General features: G+C 38.5%; 1 protein-coding gene across 2 annotated transcripts; it reads left to right on the top strand.

The window, feature by feature from the left end:
• LOC129722588 (mucin-2-like) lies at window positions 1-23,037 on the top strand. 2 transcript variants are annotated; one of them, XM_055676173.1, is made up of 3 exons: window positions 1-268; window positions 18,879-19,017; window positions 19,198-23,037. In XM_055676173.1, exon 3 carries the CDS (start codon window positions 19,198-19,200, stop codon window positions 21,478-21,480), a length of 2,283 nt encoding a protein of 760 aa, XP_055532148.1. In that variant the 5' UTR covers window positions 1-268; window positions 18,879-19,017; the 3' UTR covers window positions 21,481-23,037. The 2 variants fall into 2 exon arrangements, with proteins under 2 accessions (XP_055532148.1, XP_055532149.1); XM_055676174.1 differs by lacking the exon at window positions 18,879-19,017.
• The last annotated feature ends 3,417 nt before the right edge of the window (window positions 23,038-26,454 follow it).

Genomic DNA, 26,454 nt, shown 5'->3' on the forward strand with positions numbered 1-26,454 from the left:
TTCGAACGAGCAAAGATCGGGCGACGGTTTTCGAAACGATTACGATTAGATGCTGATTCTAGTTGGTGTAAACATAAAGATATAAAATCCTGCTGTGCTGTGTTTGAAGAGACTTGTTCAAAGACTGTCGAAGATATGTGCAGTTCGAGTTGAAAAACGTTATCGTTGTTAAAAATTCATGCGTTCAAGTTAAGTGCAGGTTTCCTTTTTGTGGAGATAATTATTGCAGCAATTGACGATTGCGCATCCCCTGTGCCAGATAGTAGCGGTGAGTGTTGCCAAGATCGTTCAGAAATGACATTAAACGTCAGCTCGTGGGTTGAGGGTATTCGACAGATTGATCGTGAGGATCATTTTCGCAAAGTGTTGTTAAGCTACAAAGGTCACAGAATGCTAGACTAAGCTAAACAAAACAAAAAGTATGTGTGTTTCCTTTGTGCTACGATGAGTTTTGAAGCAACTAACGTTTTACAATCAAATGGTGATTTACCTGGCCTAATTGAAAAAAAAAAAATTAATAAAATTTTATGTATTCGCTGACTACTAACGGTAGCAGAAATAGTAATGAAACTATAATTTGAGTAAAGTGAGAATGTGACCATTTTATGAAGTATTGAAGGTTTTTGAAAGGTAGACATTAAATGAAGCATGCTGATTTTTGAGCCAGTATTAATACTGTTTACGGTCTAAATAACTTCATATATTTTAATGAATAATCAATAATTTCTAGCATTTTTAAATGATTGTTGACAAGGTCGTCGAGAATAGCAGAGATAGAACATTTCCCGGTTTTGACCTTTACTTGAGGCATTTCGAAAGGGTATAATTAGTTTTCATTTACAATGTGCCCCCAAGCTGAATGTGATCCTCATTGAAGTCTATTGAAGTACCTTGTTCGATAAAGATCAGTTTATTTTATACACTTCTCGCTATAAGATAATATAATGCACGTTGAGATAAGCTGGATTTAATGTCGTAATACCAAGTATGTTGAATTCGTTAACGAAATTAGTACTATTGGTACTAGATGCACTGAAATCCCCGCAAAATCATAGTAAATAAAAAAAAAACGCATAAAAAGTGTGTAATAGATTTGAGAAGATTCTGTCCACATTAGCAAACTAACAACTTTATCTGGGAAAACTAAAGCGGCTTATCCATGTTTACTTCATTTAGCTGATGCTTTAATGATGCTATAAAAATGATAATAGCTGGTATTTGGAGAGTTTTTATTATTTATCGAAAGATTGAATAGATGTCAAAACTCTTATTTTACTGTTTTCGAAGTTTTTTTTTGAAAATTATTACTGCGTAAAAAAATTATCGAACACTTGAATTGCAAATGGTTAGAAGTCTTTACGGCCGCTTAGTTAGAGAAATGAAAAAGAATCGTTAATGATAATTTCAGGAGAGTCAATGCTGAAAATTTTCGTTTCCTGAAGACGAAAATTCTCTTACCGATTTTTTTCAGTTCAATAGTTTTAAGCTGCAATTTTTACAATACATTCAACATTGAATCAACGACATAAAATGATGCCATACTCTGAAGATTTGTCTCACAATGATATAAAATTGGACTCATAAAGTATAAAGTAAAGAAAGTATCAAACAAGTCTCTCGATAATTCTCTTGGTTTAAACCTCCAAACTGTAAGGCAATTCAATTCTCAATGTTGCATGTACTTCATGTACGGTAGCGAACGGCTTCGTCAGTGGTTTTCTTCGGCAGGTTTTCTACAGCGATCCTAATCAGGAACCTGCCGAAGAAAACCACTGCAAGTAATATACTTGAACACATGCTTTCTGAAATCTGTTCGATTCGCCCCGGCCACAATACCAGTATCTAAATTCCTATTTCTAGGAGACAACACCCCGTAGAACATCCAGCTTTCATTCTTGCTTAATTTTTTCGAAAGAGAAAATTCTCGGTTTGCGTGTGCAGTATCTATCTCACGTATGAAAAAAAATCGAAAGCGCGAAACGAAACAAACAAATCAAAGTAATCGCTAGTGAAATTTTTTTACCATATCCTTTTGAAATATTCGAAAGCGATAGAGAATCAGTTTGGACTACTGATTAATTATCACTTGAACGATTTTTCCCATCCTATTCGATGTTGCTCAACATAATATTTTTGTGGTATGACTTTCCTCTCATCACATCTGTTGCTATAGTAATAAAATACAAACAAAGTTCGCAAATGATTTTGCAATCCTCTTGAAAAGTGAAATGTGACCAAATATTGTTGTTGAGTTATGCAAAACAATAAGCAAGTACATGTTAGAAAACTAGCTTAAGCCTGCTATCTGAATAATATCGTTTTAGACGATTCACAAAAAAATGTACAAATTTCTCAATCAATCTCAACCCGCGCGCATTCTCTGGCAAAATTAGCGGAAAAATTTATATAGGGTATCGTCGTATTTTCGTAGAATTCAAATTTCAAATTTTTCAATTTTACAACATCGATTTTCCTCCTAGTTGTGATCGAAATCAAATTCTTTGAATATTTGCTTGAATATTGGTTTTAAATAAAAATAAGAACAATTGAACAAGTCTGATGATCATACCTACATTTTCGTTTTGATGTTACAACACATTAAAAATATGATAACTCAGCTTTATTGGACCTTTTGATCAGTTTTCTAAGGCAAATGAAGAAAATGGGAGCTATTTTGATCTTGATTTTGACAAGTGTAGCGTGGTTGATGTATTCTGAATATTCATGCTTATAAAACTAATTAATTTGAAACTTATTTACCAAAGAGTTTCAACATGGGCTAGATTTCAATTGACTACGTACATACCCAAATCATAGCGTTACTGTTGAGCAATTCGACAAAAAAAAAAACGGGCAAACAATTTAATCGACCATTTTTGATTTGGCTGAAACTTTGCATAGACGTTTCTATAGGCAAAAGATGCTATTTTGTGTTATTGGTTCAATATTTTGGAACACGGCCCATTTTGGAGAAGTTTTTGATAAATGCTACTTTGGGAAAAGGTTTGTTTGATCGGTGTGACGTCTTTGGCAAAGTCGTAAATAATAATCGAAACATACACTATAAAAAAATATTTTGTTTTGAAAAAAAGTTAAAAGAAAAATTAAAAATTTATTATATAAAAAATCTCATTGTTTTTAAATCAGATTTTTTTTTCATAAAAACTACAAATTTATTACCTAAACAATGGAGAAATTAAGAAAAAAAAGTTATGATTTTTTGAAAACTTTTTTTCAAAAAAACAAAATTTTTTCTGAGTGTATATTTTTTTTGGAAAGACAAAATTATTATCTACAACTTTGTCGAAGACGTCACACTAATCGAACAAACCGTTTTGACCCTAAAAGAATTTGTAATCATACCTTCCCAAAAAAGATCGTGCCGTGTCAAATAAACTTTTTAAACTATACCTTCTCAAAAAAGTATTTTTCAATAGCTTCTCAAAAATAAGTCGTGTTCCAAAAAATGAAACCGATAGCACAAAGTTGCATCTTTTGCCTATAGAAACGTCTATGCAAAGTTTCAGCCAAATCAAAAATTAAAATTAAAAAAAAAATAGTAAAACTGGGACATTTCTTGTGGAACTGCTCTGTTCAGAGTCCTACTAGTAATTACCAATTAATTGAATAGATTTGTCCTCGTTCTTCACAAACCCCAAGTTGTTGGTATAAAAGTGAAGTGAAATGATTGTGCCGCTTCGAGTTTAAAACAGCTCTCTTTTTTGTCTAATCATCGAGGAGATTTATTTTTTGTCGCATCACGTTTTCTGCTTTGGTTGTTACATAAATTTATCATAGCCATTGGACTGACCAGTAGGGGTTGATTCGAGCGCGCTCTTCTCGAAGCCTGGATGAGCCGTCTGTGACTATGATCTATCTCTCCTGGTGTCGGATGGCGGTCTGAGAAAAAAAACCGCAACTTATGCGTGGAATACTTGCGGAAAATAGCACTATGGGCTTTTTCTTATTTTTCCCTCCTTGGTACAATCTATCCCTCAGGTCGTTATGGCTCTGACCGGCGCGATTTTGCTTGGTTCATCTGGTGAGAGTGTTCAAGAAGTTGCAAAAACATGAACGCATCGGCTGTGACTTTCCATCTCGAATTATGTCACATCGTGCGACATGTTATCGAGTTCGGGGATGACCTTTCGCCGCTCAGCTTAATATGGATTGATTGTGGCATTACGTGTGTGGTTCGGGCGGCATCTTCTAGGATGAGTCGAACGGTATCTTCCAGATACTCTCCATAGCCGCAGTGCATAAAAACGGTGTGGTTAGATTTTTTTTTTGCTGACTACTTTTGGAAGCATTGAAACGACGTGAGGTTCTATGAATGAAAATACCTCATCGCTATGTTATGATGTTGTAAATGCGCGTCTCTCGCGAAATAGTAAGCAGTAAAGAGCGGTAAATCAACGTTGTTTGGTTTAGTGGTTTCCGATCACTCAGCGCAGGACTCAAGTGTTGCTGAAATGTCACGCTACGCCACGATGGCTAAAATACTTTGTAAAATTGTGAACCATCAACGAAGAACATAAATCATAACTTGTATGACGAGAGGATTTATTTCGAAGTTGCGAAGAGGTGATTAAACTTGAACTTTGTGACTATGAGAATGTTATTATAATGAAATTATGAATGAAAACACTCTTGTAGATCAACTTACGAAGTTAATAAAAAACATTAGGGACCAGTTTGAATGTTTTTTTTTGCAATTTTCAGCTTCACAATAGTTGTACCACTTTTTGGTTTATTGTTGCTTTCTGATCTATCTAATAAGATGTATGAGGCATACAACTACTACGAAGCGAAAAGACGAAAATAGTCAATAAAAAAGGTAACAGCAATTTCGTGGTGAATAGATCAATTCAGACTTGGTTCGCTATCATTTGCAAATCTTTTGCATCTTGTTGCTTTGATATTTAAAGAAGTCGTGAGTTTGGATAAGCCGGGATGGTGCAAACAATAGTTGTAGGTTATAAATTAAGGTGTGTACAAAATTTGGTACAGCTTCAAAAACGAACCTCACCAAAACGTAAATTTTCTGTTCCGGCTTCAAGAAGCTACTTTAAAAATAAGTAAAATAAACACTATGTTTTCAACAAAAAAAATAACATTTTGTTGACTTTTTTCTTCCCTTGAACCAGAATTAATTCACCTAGTGGTGCAACGTACCTTTGTTATACCATCATATCACTCTATTTTTCAGGTAATGAACGTAAGCGGGGGCCTAGTGTGGTTGGTAACGTCTCCGCCAATCACGCTCGACGCCTGGGTTCGAATCCCACCGCCGACATAGGTGTCGATGGTTGTGAGGTGGCGTGATCCACTCACAACCAACCCAACTGGTCTAGATTCAATCCTAGCCGACACCGGGAGATTTTCTGAGGCGAAAAATCTCTGGGATCACGCCTTCCATCGCATGAGGAAGTAAAGCCGTTGGCGCCGGTCCGTTAATAAACGGGTCGTGAGTTAGGGACCTGGGTGTGGAGTCGCCTCCCTGGGCGTCGGTAATTGGCCACAACAGTGGCGGAAATAGACCGACGGAAAATAAGCGAGAATAAAAAAAAAAGGTAATGAACGTATGCGCAACTATATTCTAAACATCCATCATAAATTTGCGAAATAGAAAAATTCATAAATAAGGAAAACTTATAAACTCAGCAGTTATGAATCCAAATCAATATAAGCTGAAATCTAGGCTGTTAGTTTCTTCTAAAATAAAGTAACTGTGTATAGTTCTCAATTGATTAGCTAAATATATCTCGCAACTGAAATTTCATTGTTTACCCATTTAAAATTTTAATAGGTACTAGTTGAAGGTTCCCGGCGATGCTCGGGATCAAAGGTTTTAAATTTCAGAATCATTTTTTTATAATTCATTACTGCTTCAGCACAACTTACTTAAAAAATATTTCACATCTTATACGTTCATCATCACTTTAAATACTTCAATATTTTGAGAACAGAACACACATAAACTGGAAGTCGCCTTATCGGATTTCCAAACGACGTGTGGAGTTCCACTTTCGGAATTATTGAAATGGTTGGCCAAATACCACTTTAGGTTGTTTTTCTGAGGCCGGAAGTCGCCGTTTTGGAAAATGTTGTGTGGAGTCATCCCAGTTTCGAATATACCTGTACTGGGTGATATTCGGGCTATTTGACAATCGTTTACAGTAAAACCTCTTTTTAGGAAATTAAAGTAAGTAAGAAGAATTGAGCATGATTATTCTTGCTTATTTCTTCTCTATAATGAAATCTAAAGAGATGCTTGTGATTTTTTTCAAAACGAATATGTTTGTTGGTGTCCAAGGAACACGTCTGAGTAGAAGTGAAGGTTTTCTGAAAACTAACAATTGTGCTTTAATCCACAAAACTATGTAGAAAATAAAAAATGACTTTCAATGCTTAAGTCGCCACTTGATCTATGTTCATACCAATGAAATGGGACCTTTCCTCCAGCTAAATGTTCAAAGATCTAGTTTGGGTAAAGGTAAAAAAGTAAATCGAATCCCGTAATGTGTTACTATTCACAAATCTACGAATACATCAGAAATGTAAATTTTTTATGCTCGACTCGCACTGATTCAAAACATGGATTTTTCTGCAAAAAAATATTTGGAAATGTTAAAGAAACAACGAACATTTTATTGAAAGAAAAATCACATGTCATCGTTTTGAATTTTGATTTAGATGCGACTTGAGCTTATGCTTAAAAAGTCAAGGTTTTGCATGCATAATTTGTTTTTAAAAAAAAAATCAAAGAATGTATTTTAAGGTGTTTCTTCGTATGCAGAAAATTATCTTCAAAAACGCTTCGAACATACGTAGTTTTTCGAGTAATATGTCAACTTTTAGCAATTTTTTTTTCTCAAATGTCTTTCCTGAACATTAACTAACATTTTATTGGAAAACAATCACATATCATAGCTTTGAATTTTGATTTGCAGACAAATTGAGCCTAAATATTCATGATTTTGCACGTTTTACTTAGTTTTGTGAATAATATCTACATTTTCAATAATCAGATACCTATCATTTCTTCTCAAATGTCATTCCTGAACATGAACGAACATTTCATTGAAAAAAATCACGTGTTATTGCTTTGAATTATGATTCAGCGATAAATTAAGCCTAAAAATCTTGGTTTTGCTTTTTCACGTAGTTTTATTAAAATTATTTAAATTTCAAATGATCAGGCACTTATTATTTTCCCTTAATTTCATCTTAAAAAAAATCACAGATCATAGATTCAAATTTTGATTTAGAGGCAAATTCAGTATGAAACGTCATGATTTCGCTTGTTTCACGTAGTTTTGTGATTATTATCTCGAGTTTTTATTAAAATACCTGTTATTTTTACTCGAATGTCTTTCGTGAACATCAATGAACTTTTTAATGAAAAAAAAATCACATGTCGTCTCATTGAGTTTTTATTTTGAGACGAATTGAGTATAAAAAGTCATAATTTTGCATGTCTTACGTAGTTTTGTGAATAATATTTCAAGTTTTAGTAATTAACTATTAATTATTTTTACTCGAATGTCTTTCCTGAACATTAGCAAACATTTTAATGAAAAAAAGATCTCATGTCATCGCTTTGAATTTTGGTGTAGAGGTAAACTCAGCACAAAAAGTCACAATTTTGCATGTTTTACGTAGTTTTGTGAATAATATCTCTAGTTTTAGTAATCAGATACTAATTTTTTCTCGAATGTCGTTTCTTAACATTACCAACATTTTAATGAATAAATCGCATGTCATTGCTTTGAATTTTGATTTAGCCGCAAATTCAGCTTAAAAAGTCATAATTTTGCTTTTTTTCTCGTAGTTTTGTGAATAATATCTCAAATTTTAGTAATCAGCTATTAATTATTCTTCCTCAAATGTCTTTCCTAAACATTAACAAACATTTTAATGAAAAAAGAATCTCATATCATCGCTTCGAATTTTGATTTAGAAGTAAATTCAGTATAAAAAGTCACAATTTCGCATGTTTTACGAAATTTTGTGAATAATATCTCAAGTGTTAGTAATCAGATACTAATTATTTTTCCTCGAATGTCTTTCTGAACGCAAAAAACATTTTAATGAAAAAAGAATCATATGTCATCGCTTTGAATTTTGATTTAAAGGCAAATTCAGCTTGAAAAGTCATAATTTTGCATGTTTTACGTAGTTTTGTGAATAATATCTCAAGTTTTAGTAATTAGATACCTATTATTTTTTCTCAAATGTCTTTCTTGAACATCAACGAACATTTTCATGTTCAAACCTACATGTCACCGCTTATTATTTTTGATTTAGAACGATTCAAAATGATGATGATTATTGTACACCTCAAAGACTGAGGGAATAATATCGATAATATCAAGCGTTACGGAATTCCATTTTTATATAGTAGGTTGAAAATTCACGAAAATTTCAAAATGTGTGGAATTGACAAGAACTCGTATTCCGTTTTGAGTTCGTTGAAATTAGACCGACAATTTCTGAGACAGTGATTATTATGTGTATTATAATGAATCGCAGAGGACCATGCTTTCATCTTTTACACACACATAAAGAAAAAGCAATAGAATGTTAGAAAAAGAGATAAACAGGCATGGAGAGAAAGAAAAAGAGAAAAATGTATGTGTGAAAGGGAGAAAAAGATAGGGAGGAAGAGAAAAGGATATTCCAACAAGCAATTTTGATGAGCAACACCCTCTTAAGCTATAGCTCAGTCGAGATCCGCTTAGTAATAGTTGAATAAACTGTAAATCAACAAAAGTGTTTGTTGGGAATAGTTGGGATAAAAAAGAGCAAAAAAATCAGAATCAGAATGAGAAAAAGACAAAAGAGAGTGGGAGTAATTGCGTTTTGATTAGCAGCCTTCAATGAAATCTTTAAAGTTAAATGTTTCAACTGAAAAATGGTGCAAATTTGGAACAAATATTTTGAAAAAAAAAATACTAAAAATATATAGCCTAAGAATTTTATAGTATTTATACTCTTAGTCAATTCAATCTTTAAATTGCATACCTATGTTTGTTTGAAGATTTACATGAAAAAAATCACAGGAGGGTTGTGCGCAAAGCCACCTCCGCAAGACTGAAGTAGAATACTTTTACAAGAAAGATAACCCGGCTGCTTGCGAGTCAGATCCGCTGCAACTAGTGCGCTATCCATTGCTATGCCACAGCTGTGGCCGCTATCGCTGGTATCCACTGCACTACTACTGCTGCTGCTAAGGAAGGACTGCCGTTGTCGCTGTCTAGAACTATTATGAGCGGCTTCTTCTTCTTCTTTTTATTTATCAACGGAGACTTTAAATTTTGTAATTCATTCGTCTCCGTATGAGCGGCTTCGACTGAAACAGGCTATATAAGAGGAATGAAAAACCTATCGATAGTTATCGATAGTAGTAGAAATCGATAAATATCGATAGCCATTTAAGTCGATATTTCCCATCCTTACTCTTACAGACAAATAGCACATTCAAATTGCAAGTTCTATGTTTCTGTCGACTGTGCTTGGGAAGCAATCATATTAACGACTAATCAGATTAATCGAATTTTGCGCTTCAACAAAGATTGACCATTTTCAATAATATAGTAAGTTGTTTGTCATGATTTTTTTTGACAATTTTTAAAAATCTTCTTCTGATATTCTTCTGAACAAAATGATCCAACTTTTCCATTAGAGGAAGTGCCGGCTGATATATTTACTGCTGATGCTGTCTGCTGCAACCGCTACGCTATCCGTAGCCATGCCACAGTTGTGGCCGCTATACGCTATCGCTGGTATCCACTGCACTGCTACTGCAGCTGCTAAGGGAGGAATGCTGTTGTCGCTGTCTAGAACTATTATGAGCGGCTTTGGCTGAAACAGGCTCTTATATAGGCTAAATAGCATATTTTAAGTTGCAAGGTATATGATTCTGTCGACCGTGCTTGGGAAGCAATCATATAACGACCAATCAGAGGTCGAATTTTTCGTTTTGACAAGGCTTGACTATTTTCAGTAGTACAATAGTTCGGATAAAAAAATTATAATTATCTTTATTTGGGAAGAACCTTAAAAGATTTTCCAATCTATTGCTGCAAGAACGAAGGAAGTCCATCGAATACTAACCGATTCATTAGCATTTGAAATTGGACAAATTTTTTATTTTTTTCGGTTTTAGATTTTCATTTCACATCCCTATGTAGCCGAACTTCCTGCGAGAAGTATTCTACTTAAAAAAAAATTTAAAAAAACAAATCAAAGAACAGTTTATTTCTTCAAACATAAATACTTTTGTGCAGTGGCGTAGCCAGATTTTTTTTTCTGGGAGGGGGGGAGGTTATGTTTGGATAAAAAAGAGGGGCAGAGCCTCACCCTGCCATGTAGCAAAACTTTCTAATTCAGTCTAAACAGTGCGCTATCGTCACCCATTTTCACTATGGGTTGCGTTGTAGTAAGGATATGAGTAAGGGATAGTATTGAAAAGGGAGAATAGAAGAAAAAAAGTGGTAGGTTAAGTGTTTTCCTGCTTTCATTAGTGATTCATTCAATGGTACGTTTGTAAGCAACATTCGAATGGTTGTTTATCACATGACATAAACAGTATAAACAGTAGGGTGCCAATGCAGATCGACTTTTCGAATGTTGTTTAGCGGTAACTTTCAAAACTATCGTCTTCTCGAAAAAGTCGCCATGCAAAATTCAGTTTTGTTGTTTTGTTGTGCAGCAACCTCTTTTCTAGAACTAGATATAGTCACAAAATTCAATTTACTGAGACAGACAGACATTTAATACAACCTTCCGTAGCATAATCTGAAAAAGGATATTTTCCCGACAGTCTTTCGCTGAAATAATGATCTGATACTAGACACCTCGTTTCCCGTGGGAGAAATAACGACGGCAGCGAAATGAATAGCCAGTAAAAAGAGTAGCGATAAAGGTTTCTTTTCTTATACTGTAGACAGAAGGGACAAAACCAAGCCAAAGCCAAATTAATACAGAATTTGTTCAATATAATCTATCTAGCAACAGACATGATTTCGGGAAGTCGTTATTTTCTCTGCATGTGGGGGAGACTGTGGAGACTCGATCCCTTCATTATATCTCACAGGCAAATTACAATAAGTTGGTAAATATTCTAGAATAATATACCATTTTACATAAAACAGTGTTCCTTTTATGAAAAATCGGAATGGAAAACACAGGATCTAAAATATACCGAATTTTTTTTGTTCAAATCTCGGATCCTAAATAAACCATCTATAACCACCCTTGAAATAAGAAAATAATAAACATAAGAATAAACATATCAGTGATGTTTGAACCCATTTATTATAGATAACTATTTAAAAAATAAGTTTGCTTAACTAGTTCTTTTGGGTAGACTTCCTAAATCCCTCAAATTCGTTGAAACATAATCCCTTTGTGTTGAAGACAACAAATACCTACAAAAATGAGTTATTCCATACGAATAGTACATGCCACTTGGACACGACCATCACAGATTTGGCTCGAAGTTGGGGAATTATTCATCTACTGTCACCTTGGAAAAATCCTGATTTTGTATTTTTCGGCAAATGTAGCTAAATTTATTTTAAATTTGATAGTTTTATCATATTTTCCGGAAAATTCTACTTGAAAAACACTTATCAGCTCGTGGTAATATGAGCCAATCTCGAGATAATACATTTTTACGAAAAATTAATTATGAAATTTGAAACTTTTTTTGTAAAAATGTAATATCTCGAGATTTGCTCATATTACCACGGAGTGATAAATATTCCTTACGTGAAATTTTCCGAGAAATACGATGAAGCCATCAAATTTGAAATAAATAAATCTGCATTTGCCGAAAAATGCTAATTTAGTTTTAAAATACAAAAATAATCTACCTGGCAACACTTCTTGTCAAAAACAATATTTTATCTGGATTCCTTGGCTGATTTTTCTCGAAATTCACCTATCACTATTTTTCGGGTGTCTTACATCAATAAATTATAAAATAAATTAATTACGAAATTTACAACTATTTTCGTAAAAATGTTATATCTCGAGATTGGCTCATATTACCTCGGAATGATAGTTGTTTCCTACGTGAAATTTTCCAAGGAACACGATGAAATTATCAAATTTAAAATAAAAATGGCTGCATTTGCCGAAAAATGTAAATTTTGTTTTCAAATACAAAAATAATTTATCTGGCAACACTTCCGGTCAAAAGTTTTTTTTTTGGATTCCTTGGCTTATTTTCTTCAAAAATCATCTATCAGATTTTTTGGATATCTTACGTCTATGAATTGTAAGAAAAAGAGAAAAGAGATTTTGAGCAAAAACTGCGTGACTTTGCAATAAAGAGGGGGGTCCAACAGAGCGGGGGGTATTCCAATCGACACCAAAATTGGGATTTTTCCAAGGTGACAGTAGATGAATAATTCCCCCAACTTTGAGCAAAATCTGTGATGGTCGTGTCCAAGTTTGTGCTTTCCGTGGTCACTTCGTATGGAATGACCCATATACACTCTTACAATCAAAACAAATATTACCAGAAGAGTATTGTTTTCCCCCTTGAAATTTTAGATCATTCATGCATATATTTTTTAGACTTTTTCAGCTCGTTGGCTTAGCTTAGCTCTGTAAGTCCCAGAAAGTCAGTTAAAAAAAAACATTTCTTCTTAGATATCCATATCTTGACGTTTCGTGCATTTCTAAACATTTGGTTTAAACAAAATCGATATCTTAAACTTTATGAGCTACCGCTAAGGCGCTAAATGAAATGCGACGATCAAATTATTCCCATACATCCTATTGGCTCCCTAAGAAAACAGTAATGCAAAACCCTGATATTGAATTGAGTTTACAGATTGCAGGCTTCTTACTCCTTATCACCCACCTCGATGATCACTGTTGTATTTTTCGCAAGTGATGCCATTCACACAAAAAATACTTAAATGTTTTAATGCTTTTTATTAACTTACTTACTTCACTTTTTTGGCTAACGGACTTTTTTGGCTAACCGCGTGCGAGGCCTACCACGGAGTCGACGGCCTCTTCCTGGTTCTCTACTGAAGATAGTTTTGGCAGCTCTCTCGTCAGGCATCCTGGCTACATGTTCAGCCCACTGAAGCCTGCCCCGCTGTATTACCTTCACTATATCAGCATGTTTGTATACCTGGTACAACTCGTGATTCATGCGTCTGCGCCACACTCCGTCTTCCAGTTTACCGCCAAGTATCGATCGCAGAACTTTACGCTCAAAAACTCCGAGTACTTGTCGATCAGCTTCCTTCAGCGTCCATGCTTCATGTCCGTAAAGGGCCACCGGGGGTATCAGCGTCCTATACAGCGCTAGTTTTGTGCGAGTTTGCAAACTACGGAACCTTATCTGGTTACGCAGTCCGTAGAAAGCTCTGTTTGCAGCTGCAACTCGTTGTTTCACTTCAAGGCTCATATCGTTGTCACATGTCACAAGCGTACCAAGATAAACAAATTCGACAACCACTTAAAATCGTTCCCCATCTATCTCCACCTCAGCACCAACACCACGGGGACTCCCACGCTCTCTGCCAGCTACCATGAACTTCGTTTTGGCAGAGTTAATGACAAGTCCCAATCTCGCTGCTTCTCTCTTAAAAGGTACGAAAGCCTCCTCCACGGCCTTACCGTTGATACCGATGATATCGACGTCGTCCGCAAAACCAAGAAGCATGTGAGATTTCGTGATGATCGTACCGTTTCTTTCGACGTTTGCTCTTCGTACTGCACCCTCAAGAGCGATGTTACACAGTAGGTTGGAAAGCGCATCCCCCTGCTTCAGTCCATCCAACGTTACTAACGCGGCTGATGTCTCGCCAGCTATCCGCACGCACGATTTTGATCCCTCCAGTGTCATACGACTCAGCTTTATTAGTTTCGTAGGGAAACCGTGCTCCAGGCTGATCTGCCACAGCTTGTTTCTTTTCACTGAGTCGTATGCCGCCCTGAAGTCCACAAACAGATGGTGAGTCGATAAGTTGTACTCCCGGAACTTTTCGGGGATCTGTCGCAGGGTAAAAATGTGATCCGTCGTGGAACGCCCTTGTCGAAAACCAGCCTGGTATTCGCCAACAAAGGATTCCGTTAACGGTCTCAATCTGAAGAACAGGATACGGGAGAGCACTTTATGCCCGGAGTTGAGCAACGTTATCCCTCGATAGTTGCCACAGTCCAATTGATGGCCCTTCTTATAGATAGGGCATATGAGGCCTTCCAAGCAGTCGTTCGGCATTTGTTCGTCCGCCCAGATTCTTAGTATTATCTGGTGGATCGCATAGTACAGCCGCTCGCTTCCCGCTTTTAGAAATTCGGCCGGGATACCGTCCTTCCCAGCGGCCTTGCCGTTTTTCAGCTCACTAATCGCCTTTTTCACCTCCTCCTATGTTGGTGGCTCCACAGCTTGTTCGTCACTCATAATCGTAATTTTGTTCCTGCTCTGCTCATCCGGCACCTCACCGTTCAATAGCGCCTGAAAATGCTCCTTCCACCTGGCTGCAACCGTCGGTTCATCAGTAAGCAGGTTGCCGTCCTTGACCACTCCACTGACCTTGTCCACATGACCGGCACAGGGAAATTCCTGCTTCTGACTCTGTTGACAGTTCTATAGAATCTCCGCACGTCGTTTTCAGCATAGCTGCCCTCTGCGCTGGCGAGCACCTGCTCCTCGTACTCGCGCTTCTTCCGACGGTGGGTTCTATTTTCGGCAGCTCTTGCCACCCTGTCCCTCTCTCTGTTCTGACGCGTAGCCGCAGTGAGCATGCGGCTCCTGGCACGGTTCTTCTCATCTGTCGCTCTCTGGCACTCGGCATCGAACCAGCCGTTAGGCTGTCTTCCACGCGTTGTACCTACCACCTCTCTCGCAGTCGTTTCGATGGCGCCGTGAATACTGCTGCACAGCCCATTTATGTCTTCCACTCCTTCCTCCTGCTGTTCTGCGATCCGTTGATCCATCTCTCTGGCGTATTCTGCTGCCACGCCATCAGCTCTCAACCGCTGAATGTTGAAACGCGTCGTCCTCTCTATGCGAGATTTCAGCACGTTCGACAACCGTGCGCGGATCTTACAAATGACGAGATAATGGTCAGAGTCAATGTTTGGTCCCCGAAAAGACCTAACATCAGTAACATCCGAAAAGTGCCGACCGTCAATCAGTACGTGATCGATCTGGGAGCAGGCTTCTCCATTTGGATGCCTCCAGGTGTGTTTCCGAATATTCAAACGTGGAAAATAGGAGCTACATATGGCCATTCCTCTGGCCGCGGCAAAGTTTATCAGCCTCAGGCCGTTTTCATTGGTTGACGAGTGGAGGCTATGCCTTCTAATGACCGGACGGAAGAATTCCTCCCAACCTGTGCGTTTGCGTCTCCGATGACGACTTTTACGTGGTGTTTTGGGCACTCGTCATAGATCCGCTCAAGCTTGTCATAGAACTCATCTTTGACTTCATCGGATTTGTCGTTTGTAGGTGCGTAGGTGTTGATTAAAGTGTAGTTGAAGAATTTGCCATTAATCCTCAACACGTATATACGGTCATCTACGGGCCTCCATCGGATGACTCTTGTTTTCTGATTTCCCAGCACTACGAAACCGACGCCCCGTTCCGCTGCTCTACTGCACGAAATTCCCTTTCTCCGGAATTCGGCCACCGAACCTCCTGAATCGCTGCCTTTTCGACTCCCTGCCGCTGTAGTTCTCGATCAAGCAAGCCAGCCCGCGCCGGTTTATTGAGAGATCGGACGTTCCAAGTACCCAATTTCCAATCGTTTACCTTAATCTTTTTCCGTGTTCGTAGCCTAGGTCTATGCCGATTGATCTGTTCCGTATTTCTAGATTCGTTGTTCGTGGTCGATGAAAAGTTTCGGTATGCTACCTTACCAGGGTCGCGATACCTACATCCTGCTGATGGGGCTGCCATCTTAGGTGTAGCTGGCGGGATACAACATTCCATTATTCAGCCGCCCGCTTCGGGTCAGACGCTGTTGTACGCCGCCCCTATGGGGATACAGCCGCGTACGACCCCTTTCCCAGTCAGCATACGACCATAGTTTCCACCGGGGTTGGTTACCCGATCTCCGCTAAGGTTACTCGTATTCCGGTCGGCACCACGTGGAGGTTGGGATAGGAGTTGCTGGACAGAGGTGAATGGCCACATTAGGGTCTCAAGTTACACGTGTCCAGCCAACCTGCTTTTTATTAACTTTATGCACAATTCCTCCTGCAGGCGATAGATTGACAGACGGTAAGGTTACCGGAGAATCTGTGCCATAATCTTTAAAACGAACGTGTAATCGATCGATGATCATGGTTCATTCATTGACCTATCTAAATTGTACTCTACGCACGAAAAATGTGTTCTAGCAGGTATATTTCAAATTTAATGCAGAACGAATTCAAAAGTGAAAAAAAACTTATACTACACAATTTACTTCCGACATTGAGCAACGGTGTATCGTTCGCGTGCTTCACGAAAAACCGTATCCACTCCTTGCGCAGTTTTGAAATCGATATAAGTGGTGATCCAAATGGGATCTTCTACTACGTCCGTATTTGTACGCTTTGCACTTTGATTTGAATGTTCACATGAGTATTCTAGGTAATAACAGGTGAAATCATAAATAAACCATAAATCGGTACAACAAAAATATGTTGTTCAACAACACTGCCAAAATAAAAACAGTGAGCCTGATGACAAATTTCAACGCACCCGGGGTTTTCAATTTTAACCAATCAGCGAATGGTTCCCAAAGTGGATGCAAATCTGTACCTACTTGTCTCCCGTTAGGTTAAAACCTACCCCTACCCCCATGCCTACTTCATTGTTCCTGTTAATTAAAAGTTCTGATGTATTTTCATTTTGAAAAGGTTTCCATACATAGGTGTGGCCAAGATTTAGCCTAGATTTGATTTAGTGGGGAGGGGTAAGCTTTTTGAAAGGGGGTTTAGAAAAAAAGGAAGGTCATTGAATTAAATCACTAATTTTTTGCACTAATATCAAGAGTCAGAGGCTATCCAGGAAAGCACTTGATTTTTGAGAATACCAATGAAATGTGAGCAATTTTTACACGGACGGGTTTGATCTTGTTTGCGTGCAAAGCTCGGACCTCCACTCGCTGGCTTCCATTATTTAGGATATCTTGTAGATACCTTTCGGTGCGATATCAAATAACTTCGTATAACCTTGGAGGCAGTTCATGCCATTTCGCAAATCAATGCTGATCGATCATTTCCAATTTCGTTGGAACTGAGAAAATTTTGTTATTCTACCATGTTTAAAAAAGCATCAATAATGTGTAGTATTTGTAAAAAAAATCAGATCTTTAGAAAGTGGAGTTTTGGAGATATTCAATTTATAATTAGGCCGTTACAAATTTTATTTTTATTTTATGTCACCCCCCTTTCAAAAATCTTGAATATTGGAAGGGGAAGAAAAAAAAAGCTCAAACCGTTTTTTCATTTCATTGGTTTCCGAACAGCATAAATACTCAATTTAGCAACAAACAAGTCAGGTGAAAGCGAGAGTGTCGTCGAAAGGCAAGCGAAATAAATACTAATAATAATAAAGTGTTATTTTTCAACATTTATCTGAGTGCAAGTTACAAACGTCATAACTTGCACACAAACTTTGATCAAAGATTATTGATTTTCCATCCGTACGCAGTACTTTTCTGTGCCAATGTTTACAGACGATGTAAAGCTTCATATATTCAATCTAGAATTACTGGAATGTCTGTGGATTATTTTGCAAAATTGGTCTAAAACTAAGGCTTTGTTGGCTTAGGCTTTATCCACATTAATGGCAAACTGATTGAATCCTTGAATCAGGCTAATAATCTGGGACTAATTTTCAAGCAAAGTTTAACTTGGGATTGTCAAATTAATTTTCAATGCAGATACATCTATGGAACCTTGAAGCGGCATAATCTTGTTATCTGATCTACTACTTAGTGCGACATGAAACAGTCTTTGTTAGAAGACAAAATAAATTTTGGACGTACAATTTCCTAAAAACCATGTGTTGACAACTTTTCCCTAACTTTATTTAGATATATCTATTAATAAAAAAGGTTCAAACACTTCATGTCTTTTCGAATTTTAGTCTAGATAATTTTTCGAAAGAAAAATATGCAAAATTGATTAGTTTAGTAAGACCTACAATACTTTCCACAATATTTCGTGAAATTTTGAGACGGTGTTACTAGCTTCTCAGTCAAGTTGGCGCGAAATCCTTCTGTACCATTACGGCTAAATAAGCAGTATAGTATATAGCTAACAAGTTGACTTCTAACAAACTGGACTATATTCTAGAAAGTACGATTAAGGAGGGCATGCCCTTGCATGAAATTCGCTTGGGCCGAAAGCATTCCATCGCTGTTTCGTCTAGTGTTTTGGTTTCGCCAAACGATAGCCACATCATCGCCATCATCAGGGTGCGAATGGCACGAACCGAAATTCGTGCAATAGCTGAGGTTTTTTCTTCTTCTGTGCCTGAGCGGGTCTTAACGAGATGCTAAACGCTCGTTAAGTGTTCAAGCGCAACGACAAGTAACAAGTTTTAATAGCGCTCTCGTGGTTGTAAATGGCAGACATAATTTGATGCGCTTTGCCTCGGTTGATTGGAGATAGTAAAGATTTATAGGAAAAGTAAGAGATGCCGAACTAAGCTACACTGTTTTTTTCTGCACACTATGGTTAGGTTAAATTTTAGAATCAATTCAATGTAATTTTTATCAATAGTCTGCTTCCAGATGTTGCCTAGAGAATAACACACTGTTTCATTTCGAATAAATGTTGTTGTGTTTTCTCAAATGTAATAAAGTGAGATAATAATTAGGAAAATTATCTGTTGTATTTCACAGCTTGCATTCCCGAAGCCTGCAGAAACCCGGCAGCAACCACTGGTTTCGATTGCGACCAGATAACGATGATCATTACTTGAAGCCCGCACAGACCCATACTACACTTTCTTATTCGCACAGTGAAGGGGATCGTCAGAAGGTGACTATTACGATCTGACTTTCACGGGAAAACCATCGTTAACTGTGTCAGACCGCCGCTGCTGTGCGGTGACCTCAAACACTAACGATGGTCATCTACGGCTTAGATTTATACCAAGCCTAAAAGGTTAGAGTTCTCGTTTGATAATTCGTGTTTCGTTTCTTCTTGGTCTAATTTCAGATGTTACAGTTGCTAATATCGGCCTGTCTGGTGACGTACGGCGTCTGTAGGCCTGATGTTTCTCACATTTTAAAGCAAAACAGAACGGGTAAGGCGTTTCATCCACTGGACTATTTGGCTGAACAGAAGCTCGATTCAGGCGGCAAAGCCGCTCAGCGAAATGAGTTCGGTATCTTCGATTATTTTTCTGCTTTTAATGAATCAGAGGTTAATAACCTTGGTGTAGGTTTACCGTTAGTGGCCAAAACTGGAAGTGATCGAAATGCTTGGGGTAGAGGGTTTAGAAATTCAATAAAACCTTCCCCTTTCAAACGAAATGTGGTGCAAAATGGCTACACTTACGAAAAACCAGCAAATCCTTTGCCAATAAAACCAAGTGGACCGTTGGATTTTCCCATTAATCCCGATGCGAATCTGATAAAGCCTGTGTCTACCCAGGCACCAGAATATTTACCACCTTTGCAGCAGCAACCAGCAGCTGGCACTACAATTGGCTCTTCAACAACCGCCAGCACACAGACTCTGAATACAATAAATGACTCAAGTATCCAGAAGCAAAGTGCTAGGACACCATTAACCGATAATACTGAAAGTGGTTATGATTCAACAACCACAGGCATCGAAAATCAAGAATCTGATAAATTCACATCTACTACAAGCAGCTATAAACCGCAGGAAACAACACCGAGTGCAACAGCTCAACCTTTGAATGTTGATGGTTCACAAAACGTTCTAAATATGAACGGATATCCAGGACCTAACGATTCAGAATCATCTACCGAAAATGTATTCACTGGATACCCCCGCGGGCCTACAACTCCAAGTACAAGTCCAGTCGCACAAAGTTCTTTTAGTGATTTCTCCCAAGAAACGACAGTAGTTCCGTATGATACTTCTGATCCGACGGGAAGCTCTTCAACTGCTCAGCAAAAAAATGATAACGACCAGGGCTATAACTACAATAAACCTGTTATACCTCCAAATCTGAATGATGTAATCGGTGAACCTGGTGATATTAATGAACTAGCAACTACCACCCAAAGCACCACAACTACACGCAAGCTCAATGGCTTGTTCATCCCTCCTAAGCCCGTACCAGGATTAGTAGTTCCAGAAACGCCAAGTACCGAGAAAACTCCAACGGTTACAACTGCAACAATGAGACCAGCAGTAGAAACAACAACAGGTTTTATACCTGCCCAGTCTATGTCCACTGCTGCTCCTGAATACCTACCGCCAGGCGATTCATCGGAAACTAACGCACCATATGATTCCACGCAACAGTCGTCCACTGATTTAACACAGTCTACTGTAGCATTTGCTACGAGATTGCCTGGTTCTGAACCTGCCACTCCCGCTCAAATGACAACCAACACAATTTTCAACATGGAGAGTACTCAGACGGAAGGTTACACGAGTCCCGATGAAGACGTGTCACCTTTCAGCGGCTACTCAACCAGTAGACCTTCATCAGTCGGTTATACCCTTCCGACGTCTGATATTCCAAGTTACTCTACAACAATTCATGTCTCTGAGTCATCATCTAGTCACGAGCAACCGGAATACTCTACCACTGGACATTCTGCAGGAACCACTGTTGGTGATTTCTCTTCGCCATCCTTTGCCAGCGAATCAAAGAGCGAACCACAGTACTCAACATCGACGTCAGCTGTAGGACAGTCATCACTTTCTACAGCAGCTCCCGAGTATCTTCCGCCGGATGCAGACGGTACAACAGGTTACTTTTACCCACAAGCGAACACCTCAACAGTTTTTCCAGAGTACCGACCTGAGCGAACGGATCTTCCCCCCAGCAATCAACCAAGTTTGGAAAATCTAGCCGGCTCATCAAAACCCTCAATGGAAGCAATGCCAATCATTTCCGAATGCAATAACCTAGCTCCGGATATGAATTCTCAGCCCAACTATCTGCCTCCCGATATGGAAGATAACACAGGGTTGCGGATTGTAGTTGAGGATTCGCCACTTAACGATGGCAGTGTTATTTTACCCCAGGAAAGGCACTCGAGCACCGCTGCTGATACGATAACTACGTACCATCCGACAACATCACCACGGACGACCGCCGCTATCGAATCCGAAGCGGAGGGCTCAGAGCTACAACCTCAACTAGCAGCCGCAGCTTCGGACACTAATGAGGCAGGCTACAATTACCAGGTTCCAGGAGATAAGCTTCCGCCGCCGCCCGCTCCTGTGGTACCATCACACACATTGGATGATAGCGGATATCACTATAAAATCCCTAGTGTTCCTTTTCAGTAGTTCTGTTACAAACAGTGGACGCTCCCTAATTCATGTAGGTCAATAAGCGCATCGAACCATTCACGCATGTAAATCTTTGGGATGCCTTATTTCGATAGAGAAAAACTACGTGTGCATCAATTCAGTCGGCAGAATCATTAGTACTCAGTAAAGCCTCGTTTTTTGCTGGAACAACAGACGAACGTTTAGCGCCTCATAATTTATTTCGTTTGCATCGGCAATATTTTTCTAACGATAATTGTTTTTTTTTTCACCATGTGGCTACAGCTACGTTGCAACTGGAGGCTGGAATGGGTGATGGGTGCTCTTGGAAGAACGATTGTCATCTTTGGCGGCGCGCGGTGCCACCGTGCGCTTCAGTCACCACTTATGTAACTCGCAGTAAAAATCGAACAATCGAATTCGGCGGCAGTTCGATCGTGTCTTCTTCTTTAATTGAAAGGTTTTGTTTGGGTACATCGGCACTGTGGGTGAAAAATGTGTTTTCAACTCAGCTTGATGGATCAAGAGAAGCCGCGGGTGAAGGGAAAAGAGAAAATTGCATACGATCGTTTACCTGAGAGCTGTTTTGAGCGGGCTTTTACGAGCAACGACACTGCTTTGTCATGCTTAAGCGAAGGTAAGTGTTATGGGAATCGATGGCTTGCTTGAGTCTAGAGCGTGGTTATGAGCATTACTGACTGGGAATTGGCTCAGATTGCAATGTTGTTGGGACGCTTTTTTTTAGATAAAATTGCATGTCCCTGAATCAGGAACTGTCAATTCAGTTACTAGATAATTAAATGCAAGCCACCGGGATAGGTAGAATCTGCTAATAAGGCATTTCATAGATCATACACCCAAGAAGCATACAATTTACGAGATATAACTAACATGCTATGAATGAAAAGTGAAGTAAAAGTCAGTAACATGTAACTGAATGAATTTTCTGATAAACCAAATTCGAAACAGTTGCTGCTGGTAAACTTTTTGTCAGCAAATAGAGTAATAATGTTGTCGTAAATGACATTTTAAGCAAATCAACAAATTTATCTTTATGGGTTGCTATTTCAAGTACTAAGTACCTAAACAATAAAACATCTGACAGACATTGAATGCATAATAGATCGTTAGAAAAAGGTTTTTTATTCTCTTCGGCGTTTTCAAGCTGTGTGTGAAGTTTTAGAAAATGGCATGATTCATGAACACAAGATTAAAAACTTTTTCGGTTGAAACCAGCCGTTATGGGCAAGAAGGCCATTAAATTGTCAATTAGATTTAACTGCTCTGTCCTTGCCATTAAGCTTATTTAATTGATTAAGATGTCGCCCAAACATTTTTCCAAGTAGCCCGACAATTGCATACACTTTAAGTAGCGCTTTGTAATGCAACAGCGTCGCAGCACTCCATGTTAATACCCATAGCAACCGCTACCCGCACCATCGCGTCCCTCAATGATACTCGGCTCGTAGACAGAAATTACGCATGAAGCCGATTGTAGCGCCGTTAAAATGATAAATCATGCACCTTTATAGACCAAACTCATTTACCAGCATCGTCCATCCCATCCCTTCTAGCTCGTACACTATTCTACTGAATTTAAAGTTAGGAAAGCGATCGAAGATGTTGAATAAAAACTATATAATAACGAGTTTGCGTTTCATTTCGGCACCTTACTATTCCCGCTTCTGTTTTGTTTTTATTGACCGCTTTGTCAAGTGCATTATATATAAATTCGTATTTCTTCGTCGAGAAAAGATGGATAGTTATGACCATTCCAGTGGCCAGTATGTTATTGCTCCACCCATCGAGGCAGTCGATTGTTTTCATTTGATCGCAGACCACTAGAAAAGCTGAGCCGGTAAGTGTTACTCATCTGTGTGATTGCTCGTTTGGGGTGTACAGTATTGAGTAAGTTTAAGATTTACGCCGAATCGTAAAACAGTCTGGTGAAGTACGGTAATGAGACACGGCTAGAATTTGTAACGAGCTACGAATGATACATCTATATTTATCTTGGAAGAATTCAACTATTTTTTGCATCGTCTGACGTGAAACCTTGATAAACGGAAATAGAGTGGTGGCAGTTTATGAAGTTAAAAAAAGAGATTAACCCAATGGAATTATTTCAAATAAACACCAAACTCAGTTACAGTTTTTTTTTCATACGATATTTTCAAAACGAAAATAATATTGAGTATTAAGTATTCTAGCAGTAATCTATTCAGAACACAAAACAAATATCAAATAACAAACGTAATGAGCAATAAATGTTGGTTACAAATATAATTGTAGATTTCACGTTTGTTCTTTCGTTGAACATTTAACTAACCTTTAACTTAACGCTTCAATATTCATCAATAAGGTATATCTATCAACTGGTTGCGATAAAGTTCAAATAGCTTTGAAAGCAGCTGCGCCTTTCAAATGAAATCTGTTGGGTAGGTATAAATACATTCGGACATTTTCGAGATAAATACAGTGAAAGCCGTTTACTAATTAGTTACCATATGTGACAGACAACCACCTACAGCAGCGGTTCTCAACCTTTTTTTGTTCGTGTACCCCTTGGCGCTATTTTTCATATCGACTGTACCTCCAGGCTTGGAATGTTTCCGCAGAGTGGGAGAGAGTAGTGGTAGATCATGTTGTGGTAGTTTTCTTTAGGTTTCAAATTGAACTATGGTTTGTTTGATTGCTACAGTCATGTTTTTAGAGCAAGATTGAAAAACAAATGAAGTATTTTAGAGAAAAATTGCTTTGTCCGCCATTACTGATTTTTCTTTCGCGTACCCTTCTGAAGGCTTTCGAGTATTCCCAGGGGTACGCGTACCCCAGGTTGAGAAACGCTGACCTACAGTCATTAGATATTCTTTAAATTTTTATGTCGGCACGTTTACCGAGTACCCACAATAATTTTTATTAGCAATTAGCTTTTGTAACCAACACTAGTTGTTCTTGACAAGCTAAAATAGAAAAATAATGAAAATAAATAAACGGCTCAAGGAAAATTTGTTTATCCGGAAAGAAATATTTTTGCCTTTGCACAACCACTTCTACGAACGGTACTGAACGAATATACCGTACGCATTAGCAACTGGAGTGTTACGTATACCTGCCTTTATGCTAACGGCCTTCGCTTAAGCGCCATCGGTTTGTTTTAAGAACCGATGCGAAGCCGCATGTTAGGTATTCCCGGCTAGCCTCTCAGGGCGGGTATTACGGACGCGAATCACTCTCGAACAACTGGCGGAAACAAAAAAAAAGATACGGAATCTTAACGACACCAATATGGCCAACTGTAGTTCTAGAGGAAATCAACACTCGAGGGACTCTACGCAATCATCACTTCGTCTAACAAAGTCATACAAACTCACTGACTTCAACTTTCATATTAGGTGTACAATTTTATTCATGTTACGGCTAATAGGCCAGCTTTTCTGTGGTTAGCTAACTTAGGTTTAGTTAAAGATAATAACATTATTGGAAGATCTGACCTGTCTATTTCGCGGCATACTCAGCAGCAAGCGAAGCTTTCTGTTCTCCGACGTCGGACCGATGAAGGAAATCTTGTAGATATCACCAGCGATTCGCCGGTTGCAAATAGAACTGACGAACTGGAACAGGCGGGCGGTCACTGATTACACTAGTACGAACACCACTGGCGGTCGGGGTATCATCCCTATATTCCTAACTGCTTTCCGATCGCCCTTTGACTCAGGGATGGTAATGAGGGCCCCTACGGACGGATCGAACCGGTGAGCACGGTTTGTAAATTGGCCGAGGCCAGTTACACTGACGGTTGCGTCCACTAACTCAAGGCAAAAAACGGTGGTTGCCTCTACGGACGATTCACTGTGCCGGGACAAACGTTGAGCGTCGGATGCCTCTTACTCGGGATCGTAGCGGAGATCCTTACGGCAAGACTGGTCGGTGAGCACGACCACGTGTGCGATAACTGTGATCTAGCACCTTCGATGTCACAACGATTGGGTCCAATGACTCGGAAAACGATGCGTGGTTCCCCTACGGACGCTAACAGGGACACTGAGCGTGTCGCTTCCGAATTCTTTCCAGAAGCACTTTCCGGAACGCCAAATCCGAATTCTGGAATGGAACATAAAAACCTTCGCCTGAAGGTTTTATCCTTCGAGCGACGACACGTGCATTTCACTAAATTTGGCTTGCCCGTTATTTTCTTGGTTAAACCTACCTGGTCTCTACTTTTACAATATTTCTTCAGATCTTTCCTTGCAATGAATTAAATTCTGTAGGGAGCAGACTTTATAAAAATTGTGTATCAGGATTTTGTGTTTAGGCTCACTTTTTTAGTTAACTCACGTGTTCTCTATTTATATTTTACGGCACCGTAAGAATTAGATTTCATTCGCGACACATCTGTTAATCTATCTTAACATTAGAATTAATGAGTTTATGGTACACTTTTTAAACGACTTTTAGTCATACCTATTACACGTGGTTGGTGTGATCTTGTATAATGTATAGTTCACTTCCACTAAACTGGAGTTGATCTGCTCCCTCCGAAGGTCAGTTTGCAAGAGATCGAGTCTGATCGTGTGGTTGCAACTCCCACCGATGGTATCAGGAAACCAATCTCCGCATTGTTCGTTCATCCTTTTATTTGATGTGTGAGAGCGATTTTTATAGCAAACTAATTATAACTGTTCGAATTGCAACCTACATGACAGGGCTGTTGCATTTTTAGGTATCGTGCGCCTTTTGAACGCCTTCTGCTATATGCGCTGAGAAATACTGTTACAAAATCTCCGGATAATCGAGCCCGACCTGTATAAAATTCTCTGCAATTTTTCAGGTGGTATTCAGTAAAAAAGTGATCTTTTCATTTAAGACCAATTTTTGATTAAAAGTGTAGTTTAAAACCTAACAGCATATGAGCAATTTCCGCTGAAACCGGCCCACCATTTACATTTTGGTGTTGAAAACGAATTAATTTACTTTTGTATGAGAGCTCAT

This window comes from Wyeomyia smithii, chromosome 2 (assembly GCF_029784165.1).
Source record: "Wyeomyia smithii strain HCP4-BCI-WySm-NY-G18 chromosome 2, ASM2978416v1, whole genome shotgun sequence".
In the NCBI taxonomy this organism is placed as follows: Eukaryota; Metazoa; Arthropoda; class Insecta; order Diptera; family Culicidae; genus Wyeomyia; species Wyeomyia smithii.

What these genes read in the sequence shown, in the direction of transcription:
- LOC129722588 (XM_055676173.1), top strand. Translation starts at nt 19,198, where the DNA reads ATGTTACAGTTGCTAATATCGGCCTGTCTGGTGACGTACGGCGTCTGT.